The sequence below is a fragment of the Purpureocillium lilacinum genome, assembly GCF_023168085.1.
Source record: "Purpureocillium lilacinum CBS 284.36 DNA, scaffold_4, whole genome shotgun sequence".
Classification (NCBI taxonomy): domain Eukaryota; kingdom Fungi; phylum Ascomycota; class Sordariomycetes; order Hypocreales; family Ophiocordycipitaceae; genus Purpureocillium; species Purpureocillium lilacinum.
Genome location: NW_027072114.1, coordinates 129,677 through 150,424, shown reverse-complemented (window position 1 = coordinate 150,424; position 20,748 = coordinate 129,677). Strand labels below are relative to the sequence as shown.

Genomic DNA, 20,748 nt, shown 5'->3' with positions numbered 1-20,748 from the left:
TGAGTCGCTTTAACCCTGCAACCTCAACAGCCGCCCAACCCGCCTCCGCGCCTCGGCCCTGAGCGCCGCAAACTCGTCGCTCGTCCGCGACGCTGCGTCCCGGTTCTCCGATGCGCGCCGCGCTAGGTAGCCCAGGCATTCGGCCAGGCTCCCCCACGTCGTGCACTTGTACACCTCGGGCGCGCCGCCGAGCCGCAGCAGCCCGAAGCTCAGTGCGTCCGACATGCCCTGCAGCTGCGCGAACCCGACCGGCACCGTCGGCAGGCCCTGCTCCGATCGCTGCCGGTGCAGCTCATGCGCCGCGACTACGCTCTCCTTGTTGTGGCTCGCGAGGAACAGGTTCACCAACGGGAACGGCCGCCGTGCCTCCTCGTGCTTCTCGACGCCGCCGAATCCAAAAAGGTCCTGGCGCAGCGCCCCCAGCGCAATGGCGTCGTACGCCGCGTCCGTGTCCTGCTTGGTGTCGTGTATGAGGCTGCGCTTGTCCGTCGCCAGGTACGCGCCGCGCACGAGCTTGAGCCCCAGCGTGAAGTCCCCCTCTAGCGCCGCCGCCAGGTGCCCTGCCACGGACGCGGGCGTGCTCTTGAGGTACGCCTGGTAGGTGTTGTAGATGACGGCGTGCCCGTCGCGGTTGTACTTGCGCATCAGGTCGAGGCCCACCTCGAGGATGCCGAACTGGTAGAGCTGCGACTCGGCGTCGATGAGGATGCGTGCCTGCTGCGCCTTGCACCGCGCGCTGATTTCGTCCAGGGCGTCCCGCATCTGTTGCGGGAGAGGCTCTCCAGCGGCTAAGGCGTCTGTGACGAGCGGTCCCGCTCCTGTGATTCTAGGCTCTGTCAGCATCTTGCCTGGTAAATAGGGGGGGATGGAATCGTACTTGATGGCGAGCTGATCCCCTTCCTCGAGGAGCTCGACGGCTCCGAGGGTCCGCTTTCGCCATGATGCGATAGCCGGGCACGTCGCAGCGCCCTCTCCGGCCCCGGCCTCAACTCCCAGCCCGTGGACGAGGTTCTTCCTGTAGTCAAACACCGTCTCCGTGGCCAGCGTGATAATGGTCCCGCGGAAGCCCATGTCCCGCATGCGGCGCATCGTCTGCTTGGTCTCGGCGGGCGTCTCCCCGCCACAAAACTGCTTATATACAGTCTGCTTCATGAGCCAGGCGAGGGGCCGGTTGCGCTGGACATCAAAGAGTAGTGGCCGGCGCGGCTGGCAGAGATGTGAGAGGAAATAGATGGCTGGCGAGAGCAGCCAAGGCGTGGATGAGACGGTGTTTGTAAAGAGCGAGCGGCAGAGCGCCCCAGCAGGAAGGACCGAGAGGGGAGACGCATCCTCCGGCGCGGCCGGCTCGCCGTGAGAGACGGCACCTGCTCTCGAGACCGACGCGACGAATGGAGACTGTGTAGATAACGCCTTATAGGCGGTGGAGGCGATCCGGCCATTTCGAAGGCCCGACATTTCACGTCGCGAGAGGCCCTTTGCTTGATTGCTTGCACTGGCGAGACTGACGATGAGGAGGGCGACTCGACTCGACACGAGCTCATCATCCCGAGGAGCGAGCGGCCATTCCCAGTCTTTTGGGTTGGGCTATCTGGCCCGATTTGGCCCCGGTCATCAAGCTCTCGGGTGGCTTGCCGACCCTCCACGATACCAAGAATGGCACTCGGGGTCCAGCGCGGGGTACGTGAGACAACGATAGAACGGCTGTCCCGGACGCCACGGACCTGCGACGACGCACACCTCACGGTGACGGGTAGCTACGGGTCTCGTGGCCTGTGTGTGTCCGGTCTCGATCTAATACACCGCCGCCGCCCCCGCAGCCCGCGGCGGTCAATCATGTAAGTCGTGGCTCCCGTGATACGGAGCAGCAGAAGCGTCGCCACTAGCTCCGACATGACACTATCGGATATTCAAGTACGTAACCATGAGCTGTATGATACACGACCCTACGGAATCATGCGCCGCACGGCGGGGGCAGCAGTTCAGCCGTCCAGCTCCTGTCCCCACGGGCCGATGCCCGGGCCCTTGTACAGACGGCCGCCCTTCCACACCCAGCCGATGTTGCTCCTCTTCTGCAGCACGCGGACGTCGTCGACGGGGTTCTCGCACACGCCAATCATGTCGGCCTCGTACCCGGCCTTGAGCTGGCCCGTCTTGGGCGCCTGCTCGCGCAGCGTCAGGGGCCCGTTGGCCGTGGCCGCGCGGATGGCCTCGAGGTTGCTCAGGCCGGCCTCGACGGCGAACTCGAGCTCCATGGCCATGTTGAACCCGGGCGGCGTGTCGGTGCCAAGCGCGAACGTGATGCCGCCGTTTTCAATGGCCAGCTTGTACGCCTTGAGGTGGTTCGCGCCGCACAGCTTGGCCTTGTCCCAGATGATGCGCGGCATGCCCTTGCCGCCCGTCTCGAGCAGCAGCTTGACGATGGTGCGTGTCGCCACGTAGATGGTGCCCTTTTCGCGGATGAGGTCTACGCACTCCTGGTCCGCAAAGGTGACGTGCTCGACGGAGGCGACGCCCGCCCGCACGGCCTGCAGGATGCCTGGCTTGCCGTGGACGTGGGCGGCAACGGCGCGGCCCATGCGGCCGGCCTCGGAGACGATGGTGTCGAGCTCCTCGGCGCTGAACTGCGCGTAGAGCGGGTTGTCGTCACGCGAGAGCACGCCGCCCGAGGCCATCACCTTGATGCACTTTGCGCCGCGGCGAATCTGCAGGCGCACGGCCCGGCGGCACTCGTCGGGGCCGTCGACCAGGCAGCTCATGCCGGAGCCGAAGTGCCCCGCCGTGATGTTGGTGACGCCGAGGTTGAGTAGGGCGTCGCCGGCGGGCAGGGCAAAGATGTCGCCGTGGCCAGCGAGCTGGCTGAGGCAGGCGCCGGCGCTATAGACATTGGGGCCGACAATGGTGCCGTCCTCGATGGCCTTGGCCACCTCGCAGCCGAAGCCGGCCACGTCCCGCAGCGACGTGTAGCCGCGCTGGAGGGCCTCCCAGCAGCCGCGAGCAAGGCGCGCGCCCGCCGTGGCCGGGTTGTCGGCGATGAAGCCGATGCCCGTAGTGCCTTCTTCGATGGCGGTCTGTTCGTTCTCGCCGCCAAAGTGCACGTGGCAGTCCCACAGGCCGGGCATCAGGTACGGCACCGAGTGCGTCTTGTGCGGCTGCTGCGTGTACTCGCTCGGCAGGTCGCTCTGCTTGCCGACCCAGACGATGAGCTTGTCGCGGGCCACGAGGGCGGCATGCGGCAGCGGGTCGCCGTCGCCAGGGATGAGGAGGTCGGCGGTGACGATGGTGTAGAAGACCTTTTTGGACGCGGAGACGTCGTCGCCGTCTTCATCGCCGTCTCGCTTCCCGGTGCGGACCGCGATACCAAGGCCGGTCGAGAAGATGCGAGCGGGTAGCTCGTCCGCCCGCCCGGTGCGCTCTGGGAAGTCGGGGACCACGCGTCTCGTCATGGTGGCGGACTGATGGTAAACTGTAACGATCAATTGGCGGACTGGGGCCGGACAGCAGGCAATTGAGTCTTCAGGAACGGGAAAGTTGAGTGTCAGATTCCACGTCAGACTCTCATGCATTGCGCTGCCTCCCCCGCGATGGATAGCTGTTCCGCTCTCCACACCGAGCGGGGCCCCCGGGGTGGCTGGATGTCCTCTTCGGGAAGGTCCCGCGGAGCACGGCGCCGGGCCGGCCGAGTCTGGCGTCGTCCGCAGTGATTAATTAATACCATGCATCCTTCAAGGCAGGCATCCACGGCCCGCGGCTATAGACAGCGACGTGTTGTCTTTCGTTATTTGAACGCTATACTTTCCTCCATAAGTAGTCGTCTTGCCACGGCTGACGATGGCCCCTCTACCACGTTGAATCTCCGGAAATATGGGTGGAGCGCCGCCCGGCCGGCCGGCCCATACAGCTCCGGGTGAGCTCCTTGTCTGAACTCTGAACCATTTCACAGGAAGCTTTCCCAGGTTTCTGCCGGAGACAAAACGGCATCAGCCCGTTTTCCATCGCCCCTGCTTCGATGCACCTGGGTCCGTGGAACGCTGGGGTCTCACCGGGTACTCTAACCGAGTGGCTGTAGACCTCGGTCAGCGTCGGTGAAGGACTGGGAGAGCACAAACACACCGACCGACCGACCGACCGACCAGCCAACCATGTGCACAACGCAATGCTCCGTACATTTTACTTGTCCCGAGTGATCGAGTGACAGGCCGCTGCAGGTGAGCCTACATAGTCACCCGCAACGAATACTGTAACCTAATGGCAATCGCCAGTTCGTCCATCCTCTCCTCAACCCGGTCATGGCTAGGCCTCGACTGGTCCATGCGCAAAAACGATCCCTGTCCTGCCGTCAGCTCGGCAGTTCCACGACGTCAAAAGCTGAACGGCCTGCATGCGACAGAGCCCACACCACCCGACGTCGTACGACCCGCGCTGCACCACGGCAAGGCATTCTACGCGATGTTGCGTAATGCAAGGAACCTCCAATATACATCACATGCACAGTGCAGTACAGTCCAGTATGCGCCCAAGGTGCCATCCCAACCCGGCCGCCCTCAAGCCGACAAGCCGAGCGGCTGTCACTCAATGCGCACATCCCAACCTCGTATCGGACCCTCGTCCAAAGAAGCCACTTCGCACGGTCCAGTAATGCCGCTGCCCATGAGGCTGATTCGAATGATCGACGGGCCGTGCATGCAACTCCCGGGCTCCCGCCAACAAAGCAAAAACCTTAACGGGACGGCTTTCGAATAAGCTTACATCGGTGGCGCCCCGGTTGCGAGACATCCAAAATGGACGCGGAACACGAGGCCCATGTTTGTTCTAAAACAAAAGTCCTTCTCGTCACTTTCGCCCAGGTAAGTGCATATGTGCCGCCGCCCGCCGCCCGCCGCTGGCATCCACAGCGGGACAGCTGGGCCGCATACGCGCGTCGAGAATATTCGTCCGTCTCACGGGACCGTTGCCCAAAGTCTAGTCCACGCGTGCGGCGGCAGGTCCATCAGGCAAACAAACTGGCCTTGGCAACGCCCGCCGCGTTCGTGAGGTGTTGGAATTTTTTTCTTATTTTTAGTTTGTCGAGGCAGAACCCAGCGCAGACACTAACGTGTATAAATATGCGCCGTGTCTCGTCCTCATCTGAGTCAACATTGTCTACCACACGCAACTCAAGCCAAGTCACATTGCAGGAAAAGGCACCTTCATCTTCTCGTTCGCAAGTACACACAGACAGAAAAACACAAAAGGAGACGCCGGCCTACCATGCTTCTCCGCCACATCGTCTTCGCCGCCTTCGCCGGCCTGGCACTCGCCCGCGAGGAAGGCCGTCCCTGCGGCCTCAAGATCGCTCCCTGCCCGGAAGACTACTACTGCCGCCCCGACTCACCTTCGTGCACCGACCTCGATCGCTGCCGCGGCACCTGCGTCCGGCGCAACAAGTACCCTTCTTGCGGCGGCAGGACCGTCACTCCGCGCCCCTGCGCCCCGGGAACACACTGCATCGACGACCCGCGCGAGCCAGGCGGTTGCGGTATGGCCTGTGACAAGCCCGGCATCTGCGTGCCCGACAAGCCAGTCTCGTGCGGCGGATTTGCGGGCTTCTTGTGCCCGGCCGGGTTGTCCTGCTACGATATCCCCAAGGACGGGTGCGACCCGAAGAAGGGCGGTGCGGATTGCCTTGGAATGTGCCTGTAGGCTGGGACCAGGGGCTGCGTCGCAAGCCACAAGATAAATACATAAATCAACGCCATATATTGTGCATCATATCGTCTAGTAGTTCGCTTGTCTAGGCATAGGCCGTCCCGTACGGCTGCGGCTTGAGCCCTTCAATGTCGACGAAGCCGTACTTGGAGAGGTCCTTGTTACTCGCAATGACTTGTCCGGACTTCTGCATCGACTCCAACACATATTCTTGTGATCTTGTCCGGTGAGGTCAAGCGGCTGCTTGTCCTTGCCGACTGCGCGGATCCTGGGGCTCTGAATGTTAATGTATGCTTCTTAACATGGCCCTGTCAGAGCCACTTACAGCGTCCCCGCCGCGACATTAGGCCATTTTTGTTGTCGAGCAGGTATTGCTACGCGCCATCCACCTCGCCAGCCAAAATCTTCTTGGGCAGGTCAAACTCCTGGCCCGCCGGGCGGCTTTAGCACTGGCACTACATGCTTTGGCATTGGCAGCAGTTTTAACTGTAGCCAATAGGCATCGAGCTCTAAAACATAAAATCTGATTGGCTGCGGCAGGGGCTGTTAGAAAGCAACCAATAGGAAGTCGTATTTGCCTGCACCAAAATCAGCCCCCCAGAAAGACCTTTCGGAACTGATGTTCCTCAAGGCATTGGACACCGCTTTCCTCCGCGGCCCTCACTTTCACACAGATTGTCCACGCCACTCCAGTCATTGCCCATGCATTGTCAGCAGAGTACTGGGGATTCCCGTGCCGACCAACCTGGGCGAGGCAATCTGAGGAACCCTGATGGCGGCAGGAATTACTGGGAACAAGCCAATGCTGATATCAATGGAATGCTTGGAGGCGTTCCGGCCATTGGAGGATTCAGTTCAGTTTCCAGAATTGATCTTCAAGGGTCTCGCACGTTCTTAGCAAGGCTCGGCATTGGTGTGAAGTGTGGCCGGAAGCCTGTCATCAACGCCGTCGACGGCGGTGCAGGGTGCGTATCACTGGTCTCGGGGATATGAAAGCTGCACGACATCCCCAGCGGGTAATGGAACCAGCTCCCGCTAACTATGGAGATGTACACACGACGCAGTATCGGCAGAGTCACGGAGGGCTTGTTGCTCCGCATAGCCGAGAATGTCGACATCGTTGAGCCCGTATCCAAGTTTACCGATCGCCTAAAGGCAACGACAGGAGTGCGGACAATATTCAATGTCGGGCTAGAGGACTGGCAGCCCCCAGAAGGGATCGAGTACGACCTGATCTGGACACAGTGGTGTCTGGGCCATCTCACAGACAGCCAACTGGTAGACTACCTTCAACTTTGCAAGACCGTGCTCAAGCCAGACACGGGCGTAATCGTCATCAAAGAGAACCTTAGTACCGGCAGCGTCGATATGTTCGACAATGAGGATAGCAGTGTAACAAGGTCAGTACACACGCTTACATCGGCCGCGATCAGGAGGCTCAAGCTCATCGTGTGCTCTGTTCCCGCTAACGGCTCAGCAGACGAGATGAGACGTTTCGGCATCTCTTTGAAACGGCAGGGCTGAAACTGGTGAAGACGGAGATCCAGCGCGGATTCCCCGAAATCCCGCCAAGGAGGCTTCTCCCAGTGAGGATGTATGCGCTCAAACCCTGAAATGCCTCAAACCGCGGCGGCCAGAATAATATTCGAAAAGTCAGACGGGAGCGCTCAGCTAGGACATCTAGATACACCTGGAAGAAGCTCAGCGTTTGCAAGGGAGACGTGTGGCCCAGCATTCATCTCTGTGGGGAAGCCGACGAGTTGCTTAACAAACGACCGTGGGTTGCAGGGACCCACGTCAGCTGGACGGTCTGCTTCCCGAATCTGTATGTTGAACAGGACCAGGGACGTCCGAGATACCAAAGGCAGATCCAGTGGATGGCGAAGAGAGGCTGGCGCTCATTTGTCTCTCTCGCAGCCACTGGCGTGCCTGACGGCCGATGAGTCTTCTTCCTAGGCCGTCAGCGAAGTTATCGGCGCTGACGTAGTCGTCTTCTTCCTCTTTTGCGATATCTAATGGTGGTGCTCTTAGTTGACCCTGAGTTCGTGAACCACCCGCCCATTGCCCGTTGGTGATAAGGCTGTGAGAGTCGTTGTGGGTGTGGCCATTCGTGTACTGCCGTGAGAGGATTTCCGCCACATGCAGATTGCCTGTGAGCTTCGCCATGTCGAGAGCAGTGAAGCTGTCACTGTCCACGCACGCAACACATGTATTCTCCCATCCCGCCCGTCGACCTTCTTGCCTTTGTTCCCAATTTAGCAAGAGAGTTGCGACATCCGGTTGGCCGGTATAGGCTGCGAGATGGAGTGCCGAGGATCCGTCGGACGCCTGCAACCTGGCCTTTGCGTTGCGGCGCAGTAGCATACTTGCGATGGAATAATGCCTGCCGGCCACGGCCCACTGTAGCGCCGTTTGTCCACAGTGGTCTCGATCGTCGACATTGGCACCCAGGCGGATGAGTTCCTCAGCAAGGTAGATGTCGCCATGTATGCAGCTCCAGTGTAACGCGGTACGTCCATGAAAGTCTTTGGCGCTGACATTTGCTCCATGCTCAACCAGGTAGAGAACAATTCGATGCTGCCACGTTCTTGCTGCGAGGAGCATTGCCGTCCATCCAAACACCCTCATATCGATCGTTGCGCCCCTCTCAACCAGATCCGCCACCATATCCGGGTACCCGCTCCAGGCTGCCCACTGGAGCGCGGTGCGGCCGCTCCGTTCGCGTAGGTCGACATCTGCCCCGTGATCCAGAAGCAAGCGAACAATCTCCTCCTTGCCGAACCAAGCTGCATAAGTAAGAGCCGTAGAACCACACAGTTCGTCCTCGGCGTCGATATCAGCTTGAGCGACACTGGCGAGTAGTTCCCGCAGTCGCAGGTCGTGTTCGCTGTTGATGGCCGAACGAAGTCCACTAACAACAGTGCTCCCGACCGATTTTCTAGCTGCCATTTCCTCCATCAGCGACCGCATGTCGACGTCGTTCAGCCGATTCGCAGCTTGAGTAGCAATGTCACGCCCGTTGTCTGTAGGGCTGATAAGCAGGTCAATCATGTCACTTCTCCCCGTCAACACCGCCGCGTCCAGCGCTGTCCAACCATCCATGTCGCGCTTATCGGCACTTGCTCCCTCACGCAAGAGGATACGCACAATGGCAATGTGTCCTTGCAGGGCTGCTGCGTGTAACGCTGTAAAGTTGTAACGATCGCATCCATCGATTTCGGCCCCCAGCTGTATCAGCGTTTCCACTGTTTCGGTCATTCCGGCAAGCGCGGCCCAAAGGAGAGCGCTTTGCCCCGTCCGATTGGTAGCTCGCACGTCAGCGCCGTAGTTTGCGAGCAACCGCGCAATGGCGTGGTAGGGCACAGCCCAATGCATTGGGGTGTGATCGTAGCGGTCCCTTGAGCCTGGGTTTGCGCCTCGGCTTAGGAGGACGCGAGCTGCCTCTATGTGACCCAAGGGTACAGCCCAGTGCAGTGGCGTACTGTCTTGATCGTCGGTGTAGTCGACTTCCGCTCCCTCGTCCAAGAGCATTTGTATTGTTGCGGGATTGCCAGCTTCTGCCGCCAGAACCAGTGCCTTGTTGTGTTGCACCTTGTCTGACTGGTTGGAAGCAATTCTGCTCAGGAGTATCTTGGAGATGTTGTCGTGGCGTCTCATAATCGCCCAATGAAGCGCTGTCCAACCCTCAACATCTTCAGCCAGGGAATTTGCCCCTCGTTCCAGCAGCAATCGTACGATCGCTTCATGGCCATATCTTGCCGCCAATGTCAATGCTGTCTCGCCCAGATTGTTGCAAAAATCCACGTCAGAAGTTGCATCGAGTAGCAGCGTTGCTGTCTCAGTATGGCCGTACTCGGCAGCCAAAAGCAACGGTGTTGCGCCGTTGCTATCTTGACAGTCAACGTCCACACCTGTTTTCAATGATAGTACCACTGCTCTGTCCAAGCCCCAATAGGCCGCAGCGTGAAGGCAAGTGAAGTCGCAGGGGTACTTCTTATGCCAGTCACCAACCCGATGACGTGGAAGATGCAATAGTTGCGCGCATGTAGCCACCCTGCTCTTCTCGCTTAGGAGGGAAAGAGCTAATGTCTTCACCTCGCCGTCCATGAACTTGGTCGAATGAGACGGCCAGTACTGGCAGGCGTACTCGAGGAGAGAATAGTGACTTAAGCGTCCAACCATGTCGGCCACCGTATCACAGGGGCCGGCTCTGAATGGTTCAAACAAGAGGTAGGTGAGGCAAGCCGTAGCAAGCTCTCCTTCGCGATCCATCAGCTGCCTCTGGCAGAACCTGTCAAGATGCTCGTACAGTGTATGATGAGCGAGGTGCACGCTACTGCTTTGGTCATCAACGCGAATGAGGCCGGAAGACGCGGAGAAGAGGAGGACCTTCGGGTACAGGGCATCACTATCCAGGTCAGTCGCCCCAGGCTCGACGCTTAAGGCATGAATGAGCTCATCTCTCGATAGTGGTCTTCGAGCGTAGAAAACGAAGGACAGTACGCGCAATGCAAAGTCCTTGTCATACTCCTCCAATTCCTCTATCCTTCTCAAAGAGTCATCATAAAACTGATGCACGTCTTTGGCGAGGGTATCGAGGGCTTTGCGAACGTCCAGAAGTCGTCGTTTGTGGCAGATATTCTCAATCTGAAGATGGGCCAGGAGAAACCTGGGTCGCCGAATTAGTTCTGCAGTCCATACATCTCGTCGTCGGTCTTTACGTTGTGCCTACATTCCGTTCGCCTGCTCCAGGAGCCTTTGGAGTATCACGCTTTTTAGCTTCGGATCCTGAACCGAAAGCGCGCGAATATTCGCGTTCGTACTCAGTCTGTGCTCTAGATACGAGCGAATGTCTGCTGTTTGGGCTGCGACCTCCACGCGTCTCAGGTTCGAGAAGGTCCCGTCGAGTTCCACACTAGGCCGAGAAGTGATGAACAACCGAATACGAGATTCAACCTTTGCAGCGGAAAGGATGAAGGCGTTGCGGCTTTCCTCCGGACATTCATCCTATGTATTAGACGATTATGTTAGTCAGTATGACAGATCCAGTGATTCGATGTTTCCAGCGTACCAAAGCATCAATGAACACAAAGGCTTTGCTGAACCGTTTCGATAGGTCACAAAGAAGCGAGAGAAGATCATCCTCGACAGGGTCCGATCTCTTTCGTATAAACTCATTGCGAAAGGCTTGCACTTCGGCAGGAAAAGGATCGCACTGCTCCGCATATTGTCGTATGATGCTGGACCAAATTGTCAAGATGTCGTGTGTTCTACGGTCTTTGTAGTTGCAGTACACGTGAGCTATTGATGCATTTGAGCCTTGTGTCTTGGCTTCAACATAGCAGATTGCCGCCGACCTATACTTCTTTTAGCTGTGCCGTCATGAACAAGAACGTCCCGGTCGCATCTTACATCATCACAGTCTTCCCAGTACCAGCTACACAAGTAGTCCTTAGCGGGCGGCACACAAGGATTGAGCGGCACACATACGATTCCCGGGGCACCACAGGGTCGAGTGCTGTGTACCATGCACCCAGTCTTGAAATGCGCCTGTGTTCAATAGCCATTGAACAGTACCTCTGTGGTGTTTCGCGACGGTCTCTCTTTGATACTGTTGGAAGTCAAGGTTGGAGAGCCACCTGAGAGTATCGTCTCGCTCCTGGGCTGAGACACTAGTCGTCAGATACGGCCATACTCATGGACGGGAACTGCCGCTGACCGTTCAAAGGCTGTGTTGTGCTAATAGCGACGGAGCTCATGTTCTCTACTAAGCGCTCCACCTCAGACAAGGTCTTCCGTACGTCGACGTGGACTGCTTGCAGGTTGAATTTCGTCTTTTCAGCAGCGGAGAGCGTTGCATTTTGCACAATGTCTCGTCCGCCCTGGACGGCTTTCTGGAAGGCCTGGTGAGCACCTTTGAGCTCAATGTCCTCGCCAGACAGTAGGCTCCGGAAGGCCTTGACTGGATGGCGATTAGCTGTGTGGCTCTGCGCTGCCCTCGCCAATCAAAGCTCAGGCACATATAGCGAAAAGGCAAGTGATTCTTCGCTCTCACAGCATGATGGCTGGGTACCTACCAACGCGCTTCTTGCGGATATACCTCGTATACATTCCACAAAGCACAAGGACGGAGCTGAACACTGCTACTATTGCAGCGCTCAGCTGTGGTATTGACGGCACTTGGGTTTCCCAAATCTCTATCCCTTTGAGGTATGATTCCACATCTTGGAAGAAATCCACGAGCCTGTCGTAGTCGCTGGACACGTTCCTTGCGACCTGGAGCGATTTAGTGTAGTACACGGTGCAGGCGCTAATTAAGTACCTGAATCAAACATCGGACGGCAGCGAATATAGCCTCGCTTGGGGGGAAGGCCTGATCTTAGTTAGTGCAATCCCGTGAGATTGGCTCGATAGCTCCTCATACAGCTTTACTCGCGTGAGCCACGACCTCACCCAACGCTTGAATTGGCGTCAGGCTCGCATTGATAAGACTCCGGAAGCGTGCCAATTTCGAGCCGTCGTGCCGCTGTCCTTGAAAAGATCTCTCCATCCCCTCAACCTCAGCTAGAACCTGGCCAATACTCGCCGCATGTTTCGCCGTCAAAAAATGCCTGTTCTCCGTGATGTCAGTATACGTATCGATGGCTGCTTGCCATAGGAGCCCCAGCTCAGATGGAGCGCCTGCAATCGGCCGCACAGTAGCTGCCATTATGGCATTCGGTGACAGTTTGTGGGACTGATTACTTGAGAGGGGAGCCTCTAGACTCTCTGTTCCTGAACTTCGTATTATACCCACTCAGGTACGTAGGCGACGGGAGCGGGGCGCCATCGACGGGGGGCGTACGCCTCCAGTCGAGCGGTAAACGTACGCCTGGAGTCGCGCGGAGTGGGGCTTGGAATCGCGATTCTCCCCGTTCGTGAGGCGCCATGGACCATGATTATCTGTTTTCTCCCGGTGCGCGAAAAGAGTTCGTCGAGCACTTACGAGGCAATCCTAATGCTCGCCGGGTGTCGGAAGCCGATCAGATCAACCTGATCAAATGGCTAGTCGACACCACAACATATCCTGTCTCGCAGCGGGAGTCTAGCCGCCGCCATTATGTCAGAAAGTCATTTGCGTGGGACACCGGAAAACAAGCCTTGATGTCGCTACCCAAGGGGGAACAGGGTAGTATACGGAGAGTGGTTACGGAGGATAAGATAATGGATGTGGTAGGAGCGGTACACATGAGCAACGGCCACGGCGGCTGGGATGCAACATGGAAGGGCATCAGCAGCAGCTACTACGGTATCTTGCGCGCAGATGTTATTTTCCTCCTGAAGCGATGTGAGGTGTGCGCCCGAGATCCTCGCAAGCGACCTAAAACAGCGAAACTGTCGGATGCGGCGACTGCCGCAACATCGAAGACTCTGAGCCTCAACGACCTTGTCCATAGCGAACCGAACCCCGATATGGACCAAGACGCGGGCGAGACGAACGAGCGCAACGAGCCGAACGAACAGTCCACAAAGCTCTGCACACCCTATCAGCACGTCGATGGTGACGAGGAGCTCTCGACATCTAGGATACACACCCTCACCTTGTTGGGTGACGACCTCCATTTGCAGGCGAAGCGGACATGACACCCTCGAATTGACGACCGAATCTTTGGATGCTCATATAAACTCATACCAGCAGATGCAGCGGGGAAACACCCCTCAGCTGCGTCTTCGGTTGTGTAGAGTTTACCTCGTCATTTCGCTCTTCAGCCATCGAGCGATGCTATGTTCGTTCACTGGCTCGCCGTCGGGATTCGATAATCTCGACTCGCTCGACTCGGATCGAACGAAGCGATGAAAGGCCCGGGTCAGACAAAAATGTCGCCCCAGGAACATTTTCCATCACATAACTTTCAAATTTGAGGCGCAGCGACCTCAGCCTCCCGCACTGCTTGAGGAGTTGGACACAGGCGGGTACATGCCGCGCTGGGAGTATGAGGTGACTGGTCTCGCACTCTAGGTGCCTGCGCTAGTTGAGGTCGTGATCCATTGCACTCTCCCATGCGAACTCCAGTGCCTCGATGTTTTGCCGCCCTACGCGTCCGACTGTGACGAGGAGTCGCGTCACATCGTCTATATGGAGCAGATGGAATGCAACGGTAGTGCTTCGTGGCGAATCTGTTTGTTGACCCACAGGAGCGCGTCGTCGTCACTAGAGGGAATAAGAAGCCGTCGATGTCACCAATTGCTTGGCAAACATCGTATCTTCGTTCCTCAGTGCGCTAGGCAGACCCTTTAAACGCAAAATCTTCTCGCGTATTTCCGGGGGCAGACCCAAAAAGAGGCTATCATATCGTATTAGTTCGGGATGCGGTTATTGCGCGATGCATTTGGCCTGGGTTGCGCGAATGTTTGAGGTCTGGCATAGCTTTTTCGCAGTTCGAAGAACGTTTGCTTCCGCTTTCGTAAGTAGGAATGGCATATGAAGACCAAGCCCATACTGCATATCAACGAAGAACTTGTAAAACCCGGCGAGGCTGGATCGAGTGACTGTAACTGTGTCGTCTGCGTTTGACATTGCCTGTGACTCCCCATCCTCCATGGGCGGCGTTGCGGATGAGTTTTCGCGATATCGTGTCTTTTAATAATCGTCGCATTTCGCGATATTCCATTTCAGTTCATGTTCGCTCGTACATGCCATCAGGAACCGGGGTGAGATCAGAATAGACACGATGACCGACGCTGGCAGCTGGTTCAACTCGATATCCCAGAGCACTCTCCAGATCTTGTAATATCGGCTTCCGTTTGGCCATGGTCGTGTCTGCGTGATGGGCCGTGTCGGCCGGATTCGTAGGTGTCTACCAAGCTGAGAAGCCTCGAGTGGCTATCCGGAGGCAAGGCCGTTAGATTGAACCGAATGAGGCTGATTCCGTTGGTATTACTGACCGCTACCTAAGCGAGCTGTAGAGCAAGCAGTGGAGGTGAAGCATCGGGCGCTTGTTGACTCGGTGGTCCTTCCTTGCGGGGCGCGATATCAGCGCAGATGGCTGGATGAGGCTGCTGTGGATGCTTTGCAAACAATCGATAGTTGATTATGTCGTTCATCCCCCCTTTGAAATGCAGCATTCGCTGGCAACCTGCGCCACTGTGGATATTGCCATTCATTCGCCAGAAGATTGGTCTTCCAGCCACCGCCTAATGAAGGCCTGAATCTGTTCCCATCGCTGGACAAGCAGGTCTCTCTGACATGCCTTGCCAACCTGCAACACACGAACCAAACCCAGTTTCTCCTCGATTTTGCACAAGTATTCCTCGAGCAAATCTGGTAGCTGCCCAGTCGCTTTTTCGAGCGTACCTTCTTCATCCTCCTCACCGTCTATGAAGCTCTGCCAGTCAGCATTGACACAGGACAGCAGCCGCAGCGCAACCCAAATGTTGTCGCTCCTCTTGGACCCATTGTGAAGCATGAAGTCCCCCAAGTAGCCATGTTCCTTCAATTCCGATTCCTGGCCTCGGCTCAGCCGCGGGAGAATAACTTCATCGAGGCACAGTTTGTCGTGTTGATTGTCTCTCAAGACGAATCCGTACTCGGCAAGTAAGAAATCGTTGGAATGCTCGCCGTATGACGTGAGCAGTTCATCGCCTGCGCAATACGAACGGTCTGCAGTAATGTCGTAACCCTCTGTCGAGAACGAAACAGAACAGCCCGTGTCCGCGTGATTGAATAGGTCGGCGATCGGAAGCAATGCTAACCGGTCGTGCCACGGGAATGCGACCATAGCCGGCGTCTCGAAATAGAATGTCCTTGTGTTGACGAGAAGCCATGCATACAAGTAATCTCGCCGCAGTTCGTCCGGAAAGCCGTCGCTGAACATCTTCCAATCGGTTTCAAATCGGCTGCACTGTTTGGCCAAAAGGCGCTTGGCTTCCGCAGGGAGTATGCTCTGGAGTTCTTCGGGCCACAACATCGGCACCGTGGCTTCAAAATCAGTCCATTGTGGCACAATACTGGCCCAATCCGCCGCATCATCGCGGCGCAATGCAAGCTCAGCAGCCAGAAGGCCGTGAATGGACATGTCTCGCGAGAGTCTGCGAGAAACATCCTCCGGGACTGTGTGTAGGCTGCGAATAGCCTGTGCAGGTATAGTCACGATAACATCCCCTTTCTGGCGGGTCGTCAGACGTGAAGTCGTGGGGGAGATGGCTCAACGTACTTCCAGGTCGCGAGTAGCCACCATCCCGATTCCCCGTCCGGGGAGGGTGGTCGGGGTGACACCAAAGACTCTGACTCCATCTTCGTCGGCTTTGCGAAGCAGACTGTCAATGGCGCCCATCTTGTCCCCAGAGAGGGAACTCAGCTGAGGCTGGTAGTTGTTCTGAAGCCAGAGCGTGAGCGAAGAGTGGAATGTATGAATGCGATTGTTGAGCAGGGATTCCGCTCCCCGCTGCTGCCCTGTCAGCGCTTGGTAGAAACCTCCACTGGAAGTATGGAACGTTAGTGGGCCGCAGGCCCAGCCCGTGACTGTTCCCCCGCACCTGTAATAAGGGGGCCGCCGCGCCCCCAAGTGCCTGCTGCGGGTCACATAATTACTATGCGTGCGGAGCTTGATCGCCGTGCAGCCCAGCAGCTGCAAATGATGGCAAAACGAGCCAGAAAAAACAACACGCAAATAGGAATGTTGCAGCCACTGGATGAGAGGCAGCCAAGGACAGGGTACGGCAAAGGCAGTCGCGGCGGGGTGTAGGAGCGGCGCCCCCCTCGCGGGCTCTCACACACCCCAATACAGTGCGCCTCGCCTGATGAGCTTCCCTGTTGCGAGAGGGACGATGAAGGAAACGGGCGAGCACCGAGCGTTGGGTCGGGCAGTAGAGCGGGATGGGCTTGCAATGTGGGCTGTCCCCTGGGCCAGGTTGTGCCGCAGCTACGGTACCAGCCACGCAGCGTGACAGCAGCTGGGCACACTCTACGTGTGTACTCTTGGGGGCCACTCTACTCTGGAGGGCCCCTCGCTGTCGAGGCCACCAAAAGCGGCGGCAACTGCCACCCGATCCGATGGCCGCAACAGCGCTTTCTGTCACCTATATGAAGGACGAAGCATGCGAGAAAAGAGACTGGAATCTGTACTGCATGCAGTAGACTGCCGCGTTGCGATTTCGAAGGCTGACGCGCAGCTTTTTCAGGCAAGGTGCGACTGGGCCGGGCCGCACGTCAGATAGGCGTCTGACTCTCCCGCGGCGCAGGGACCACTGGCCGGTCCTTCGCCAATGATGGACCGCTCGGCGTTCGGTCTCGGCCAGAGTCCTCCGGGTCGCCGGGGCTCCACCCTTTTTTCGCCTGCCGACAGCGCCTGCCGGACTCCGGCGCGTGGGAGACGCCGGTGAATTAATAATGCAAGCAGCATTCTAGCAATGCGCATCCGTGCGACCAACACCGCGCCCCTCATCAGAGAAGACCGCAGAAGACTCTAGGCAGTCGTCGGCCCTCGCGCGACCAACTCTGGTTTCACACAAGCATCCTCCTCTTGTTCCCCCTCCTTACCACCGGTCCCCTACAGCACCACCACAAGTTCACAACCGACACTTGGAACCCCCCACGGCACAATGACGCACTTCCGCATCGCCGTCACCTCCGACACCGTCTGCCCGTGGTGCTACGTCGGGCGCAAGCAGCTCCAGCGCGCGCAGCAGATGTGGGCGCAGCGCCACCCGGCCGACACCTTCGCCGTCACCTACCACCCCTTCCAGCTGAACCCGGCCCAGCCCAAGGGCCCCGCGTCCAGCCACGACAAGCGCCAGTTCTACCACGACAAGTTCGGCCCCGAGCGCACCCAGATGATGCAGCAGCGCCTGTCCGCCGTCGGCCGCGACGTCGGCATCGACTTCAAGTACGGCGGCAGCACCGGCAACACGCGCGACTCGCACCGCCTCGTCCACCTGGCCAAGCGCTACGGCAACGACGCCGAGCTGCGCGTCGTCGACGGCCTCTTCGCCGCCTACTTTGAGAACGAGGCCGACATCACCCAGTACGACACCCTCAAGGGCGTGGCCACCGCCGCCGGCATCCCCGAGGCCGAGTTCCAAAAGGCCATTGTGGACGGCGACGAGGGCGGCGCTGCCGTCGACGAGGCCGTCATGAGGGCGCGCCTCGAGGGCGTCTCTGGCGTCCCCGACTACAAGATCCAGGACCGCTTCCAGATCAACGGCGGCCAGCCCGCGGAGGCCTTTGTCCAGGTTTTCGAAAAGGTCAAGGCGCTCGAGGGTTAGTTGCGGCAATTTGAACCGTGCCTGTGTGGGCCATTGGCAGCAAAAGGCGCAAAGCGTTACGAGGTTATGTTCATGACGAGCCTAGCAGATATATACATGGAGGCGCCCCGACGCACATCAAGTATATACAGGAGCAAACAGTACAGGAATAAACAGCACAGCAAAATATACCCGCGATGGGCCATGTATCCAGCAACATTGGAAGCACTGTTCCCAATATGCAGTCGAGAATTCTCGCATCGCGCGTGGGGCGGAGCGCCACCTCATGCCGGCCCCCAGACCAGACCAGACGCTCATGCCTGGCAGTTGCTGGCGGCAAGCGTCCACCCGGTCAGGCGGTTCGCCACGTCCGTGGCATAGCAGGCCGTGCTGCCGAGCCCGTTGTTGAGGTTGCTGTAGTCGGCGGAACCGCTGTTGTAAATGCGCGCGCCCGCGTAAAAGGAGCGGCTGCCGCTGTCGCCGGTCGCGCCGCGGGCCTGCGCCAGCGTCTGCTGCAGCCCGTCGCCCGACGATGTGCCCGCCACGCCGTCCTTGATCATCTGCGTGATCTGCGACGCCGGGCACGGGTTCACGCCCGCGCAGGTGCCCTGCCCGTTGTGCGACTGCATGAGGCCCGGGTTGCGCACGCCGTTGTTGGTCGTCGGCGCGCGCACGCAGCCCTTGCTCTCCTGCATCATGACGGCGAGTATGAAGCGCGAGTCCACGCCCGTCGACCCAGACACCTGCTGGATCGCGCTCTGGATGTTGCTAATCTCCGTCGCCGAGTTGTCCGCGCCCCAGCCGTTCCAGCCGCACGACTGGCGCATCAGGGGCTCGTTGGCACCCCAGAGCTCGTCGAAGCTGCCCCAGGCGGACTGCGCGGGCCATCCGGCGCCGGTAGAGCCGTCGCCGCGGTAGAACACGTAGCGATCCGCCACGGCCCGAGAGGTGAGTTGATGCGTGGGCAGAGCCGTGGCAGTGGCCGCCAGGGTCACGGCTGCGAGGGCAATGTTTCCAAGCATCTTGATAGTTGAGGGAGTGAATAACTGTGAAGGAATGTATGTAGAATAAGGTATATACTCAAAAAAAGAAGTGAAAGGGATTGCTGAATCGTGAGCTGCTGTGTGGAAAGAGCTTTCTTACAGCCCGAGAAGACCTCTCCCCTTTATATACTTGTTTCCCCTGAGTCTGGTCGTGAAGCCGCCACGGATCGATTCAGTCTTCGGCAACCCGCAACTTACCTGTCGGTATCGCCGGACAGACTAGGCGGCCCAATTCGCTCTTTGCACCCTGCCCGAACAACAACCCATGTCTCCCGATGAGGTGGCATTATTCCTTCAGATGATACCTTTGAATCCCAAGCCTGTATGAATGAGGGAGGTGACCGGAGCACTCTACGCGCCTCCGGACCACTTGACGCCGACGCGTCGCTCCTAGCCCATCTTACACCGGATAAATCCAGGCGGCCGCGATGAAGTCGTTCGCCGGCTAGCTGCTTTGGTGCTTCCCTCCGATCGGCCGGCTTCCCAGCTGGCCCAGCTATGCGCCCTCGACTGCTCGCGCTAGATCCTGAAACCCCAAATCCGTGCAGCGATAGCAAGCCCATCGGGGGGTGGTTGTTGGCCTTGCCCAGAAAGGAAATTTGCAAGCTTTCAGACGCCCGGCCACATGCAGGGGCTGCTCGAGGCACGAACGGCAGGTGAACGTTCCATCAGCCCACTGCCGCCCACGTTGATGCCACCTTGACGCGAACCACACGTGCGGGCGTCCCTGTCCATGTGGCCCAGCGCGACACCTCTCCGCGGATCTGTGTCCTGTTCAGCCAAGTGACGTGTGTGCCGACACATCGACAACGTCGCTCGCCCCCTTTGCCCACAGAACAAGCACTTGCTAGAGGCCGGGAGCTAAAGGCGAGCCCCTGAGTGTAAACGTGTCTGGTGTAAGTCGGTGGGGGGCTGATCGCGGGGTTGACAATCCGGCTGCTGCCGGCAGCACGGACTGACAATCATGTCCATCGACAACTCGTGGGGGCAAGCAGCATAGTTGCAAGCGCCACCCCGGCAGAGTCGTCTCGCAGATGGATCTCGCATCTAAAATCCCCCCTGCCCCGGACTCGCCGTTTACTTGTGCAGTCTCCGCCGCGCGACGGCACGAACGCACTCAGTCTTGTGGAGAACGCCCAACGCTGAGGCTTCAAAAGGCACAAGCCCCATTCCTGCGAACGCACTGCAAGTCGCGGAAGCGCGCCCAGAGGCCCTGGAGCCTGGGGAGACTCTGTGGCCCAGGATTTGGCGTCGCTTGGCAGCTTGTCTGTCCCTGAACCTTTCCCCTTCGGATCGTCGGCCCCAGATGTGATTGCTGGAGATTTCCACGGATTCGGGCCGTTGTCATGAATGGCTTAGTGGGCCGCTGCACCCCATCTCATAAGTCGCCGGCTTAGTCTGGGCTCTGGATGCCTTGGCCAGCGGTAACTAGCTCCTGGACTCCTGGTCATGAGTAAGTTGCTCCTTTGGCGTCGTCGTGCGACGGGCTGCCGAAAGGCGGACTTGAGTAGGCAGCGACGAGCCCGGGAGCCCGTCAATCTGCACCGGGTTCATCAGGAGCGTCTCAAAGAGTGCTCCCAGTGCCTCTGATGTAACGTTTGCGACTGCAGTCTCTTTGGGAAACGGGTATCACTCTAGTATATTTCTACGTCTCTCTAGGCCAGGACGTCGATCCATCCCTTCCCAGTATCCAACTTACCTCTTGCGATGGCCCAACACGCCACTTGTGATAATCTCGGTACCTGGCTCGGCTTTGGATGGTCCGTATGCATGCCAATCAAATGCGAAAGCAGTCGGC

At 58.4% G+C, this 20,748-nt stretch overlaps 8 protein-coding genes across 8 annotated transcripts; 4 read left to right on the top strand and 4 right to left on the bottom strand.

Annotated features, from left to right (window-relative positions):
- Positions 1-9: 9 nt before the first annotated feature.
- Positions 10-1,152, bottom strand: PLICBS_005217 (uncharacterized protein; the record flags this gene model as incomplete). Its single annotated transcript, XM_018318873.2, has 2 exons — positions 10-826; positions 878-1,152. The coding sequence occupies 2 exons, from the start codon at positions 1,150-1,152 to the stop codon at positions 10-12; spliced, it is 1,092 nt and encodes a 363-aa protein (XP_018181347.2).
- Positions 1,153-1,979: 827 nt separating this feature from the next.
- Positions 1,980-3,443, bottom strand: PLICBS_005216 (uncharacterized protein; the record flags this gene model as incomplete). Its single annotated transcript, XM_018318872.2, has 1 exon — positions 1,980-3,443. The coding sequence occupies one exon, from the start codon at positions 3,441-3,443 to the stop codon at positions 1,980-1,982; it is 1,464 nt and encodes a 487-aa protein (XP_018181346.2).
- A 1,804-nt stretch (positions 3,444-5,247) lies between these two features.
- Positions 5,248-5,679, top strand: PLICBS_005215 (uncharacterized protein; the record flags this gene model as incomplete). Its single annotated transcript, XM_018318871.2, has 1 exon — positions 5,248-5,679. The coding sequence occupies one exon, from the start codon at positions 5,248-5,250 to the stop codon at positions 5,677-5,679; it is 432 nt and encodes a 143-aa protein (XP_018181345.1).
- Positions 5,680-6,726: 1,047 nt separating this feature from the next.
- PLICBS_005214 (alpha N-terminal protein methyltransferase 1) lies at positions 6,727-7,209 on the top strand (the record flags this gene model as incomplete). Its single annotated transcript, XM_065600676.1, is given in 2 exon segments — positions 6,727-6,734; positions 6,750-7,209. 2 exon segments carry the CDS (start codon positions 6,727-6,729, stop codon positions 7,207-7,209), a joined length of 468 nt encoding a protein of 155 aa, XP_065456748.1.
- Positions 7,210-9,984: 2,775 nt separating this feature from the next.
- Positions 9,985-10,371, top strand: PLICBS_005213 (uncharacterized protein; the record flags this gene model as incomplete). Its single annotated transcript, XM_065600675.1, has 3 exons — positions 9,985-10,101; positions 10,156-10,184; positions 10,242-10,371. 3 exons carry the CDS (start codon positions 9,985-9,987, stop codon positions 10,369-10,371), a joined length of 276 nt encoding a protein of 91 aa, XP_065456747.1.
- A 986-nt stretch (positions 10,372-11,357) lies between these two features.
- Positions 11,358-11,796, bottom strand: PLICBS_005212 (uncharacterized protein; the record flags this gene model as incomplete). Its single annotated transcript, XM_018318869.2, has 2 exons — positions 11,358-11,647; positions 11,763-11,796. The coding sequence occupies 2 exons, from the start codon at positions 11,794-11,796 to the stop codon at positions 11,358-11,360; spliced, it is 324 nt and encodes a 107-aa protein (XP_018181343.2).
- Positions 11,797-17,265: 5,469 nt separating this feature from the next.
- PLICBS_005211 (uncharacterized protein) lies at positions 17,266-17,928 on the top strand (the record flags this gene model as incomplete). Its single annotated transcript, XM_018318866.1, has 1 exon — positions 17,266-17,928. The coding sequence occupies one exon, from the start codon at positions 17,266-17,268 to the stop codon at positions 17,926-17,928; it is 663 nt and encodes a 220-aa protein (XP_018181340.1).
- A 293-nt stretch (positions 17,929-18,221) lies between these two features.
- On the bottom strand, positions 18,222-18,929 carry PLICBS_005210 (uncharacterized protein; the record flags this gene model as incomplete). The annotated part of the gene is made up of 1 exon (XM_018318865.2): positions 18,222-18,929. One exon carries the CDS (start codon positions 18,927-18,929, stop codon positions 18,222-18,224), a length of 708 nt encoding a protein of 235 aa, XP_018181339.2.
- Positions 18,930-20,748: the final 1,819 nt, after the last annotated feature.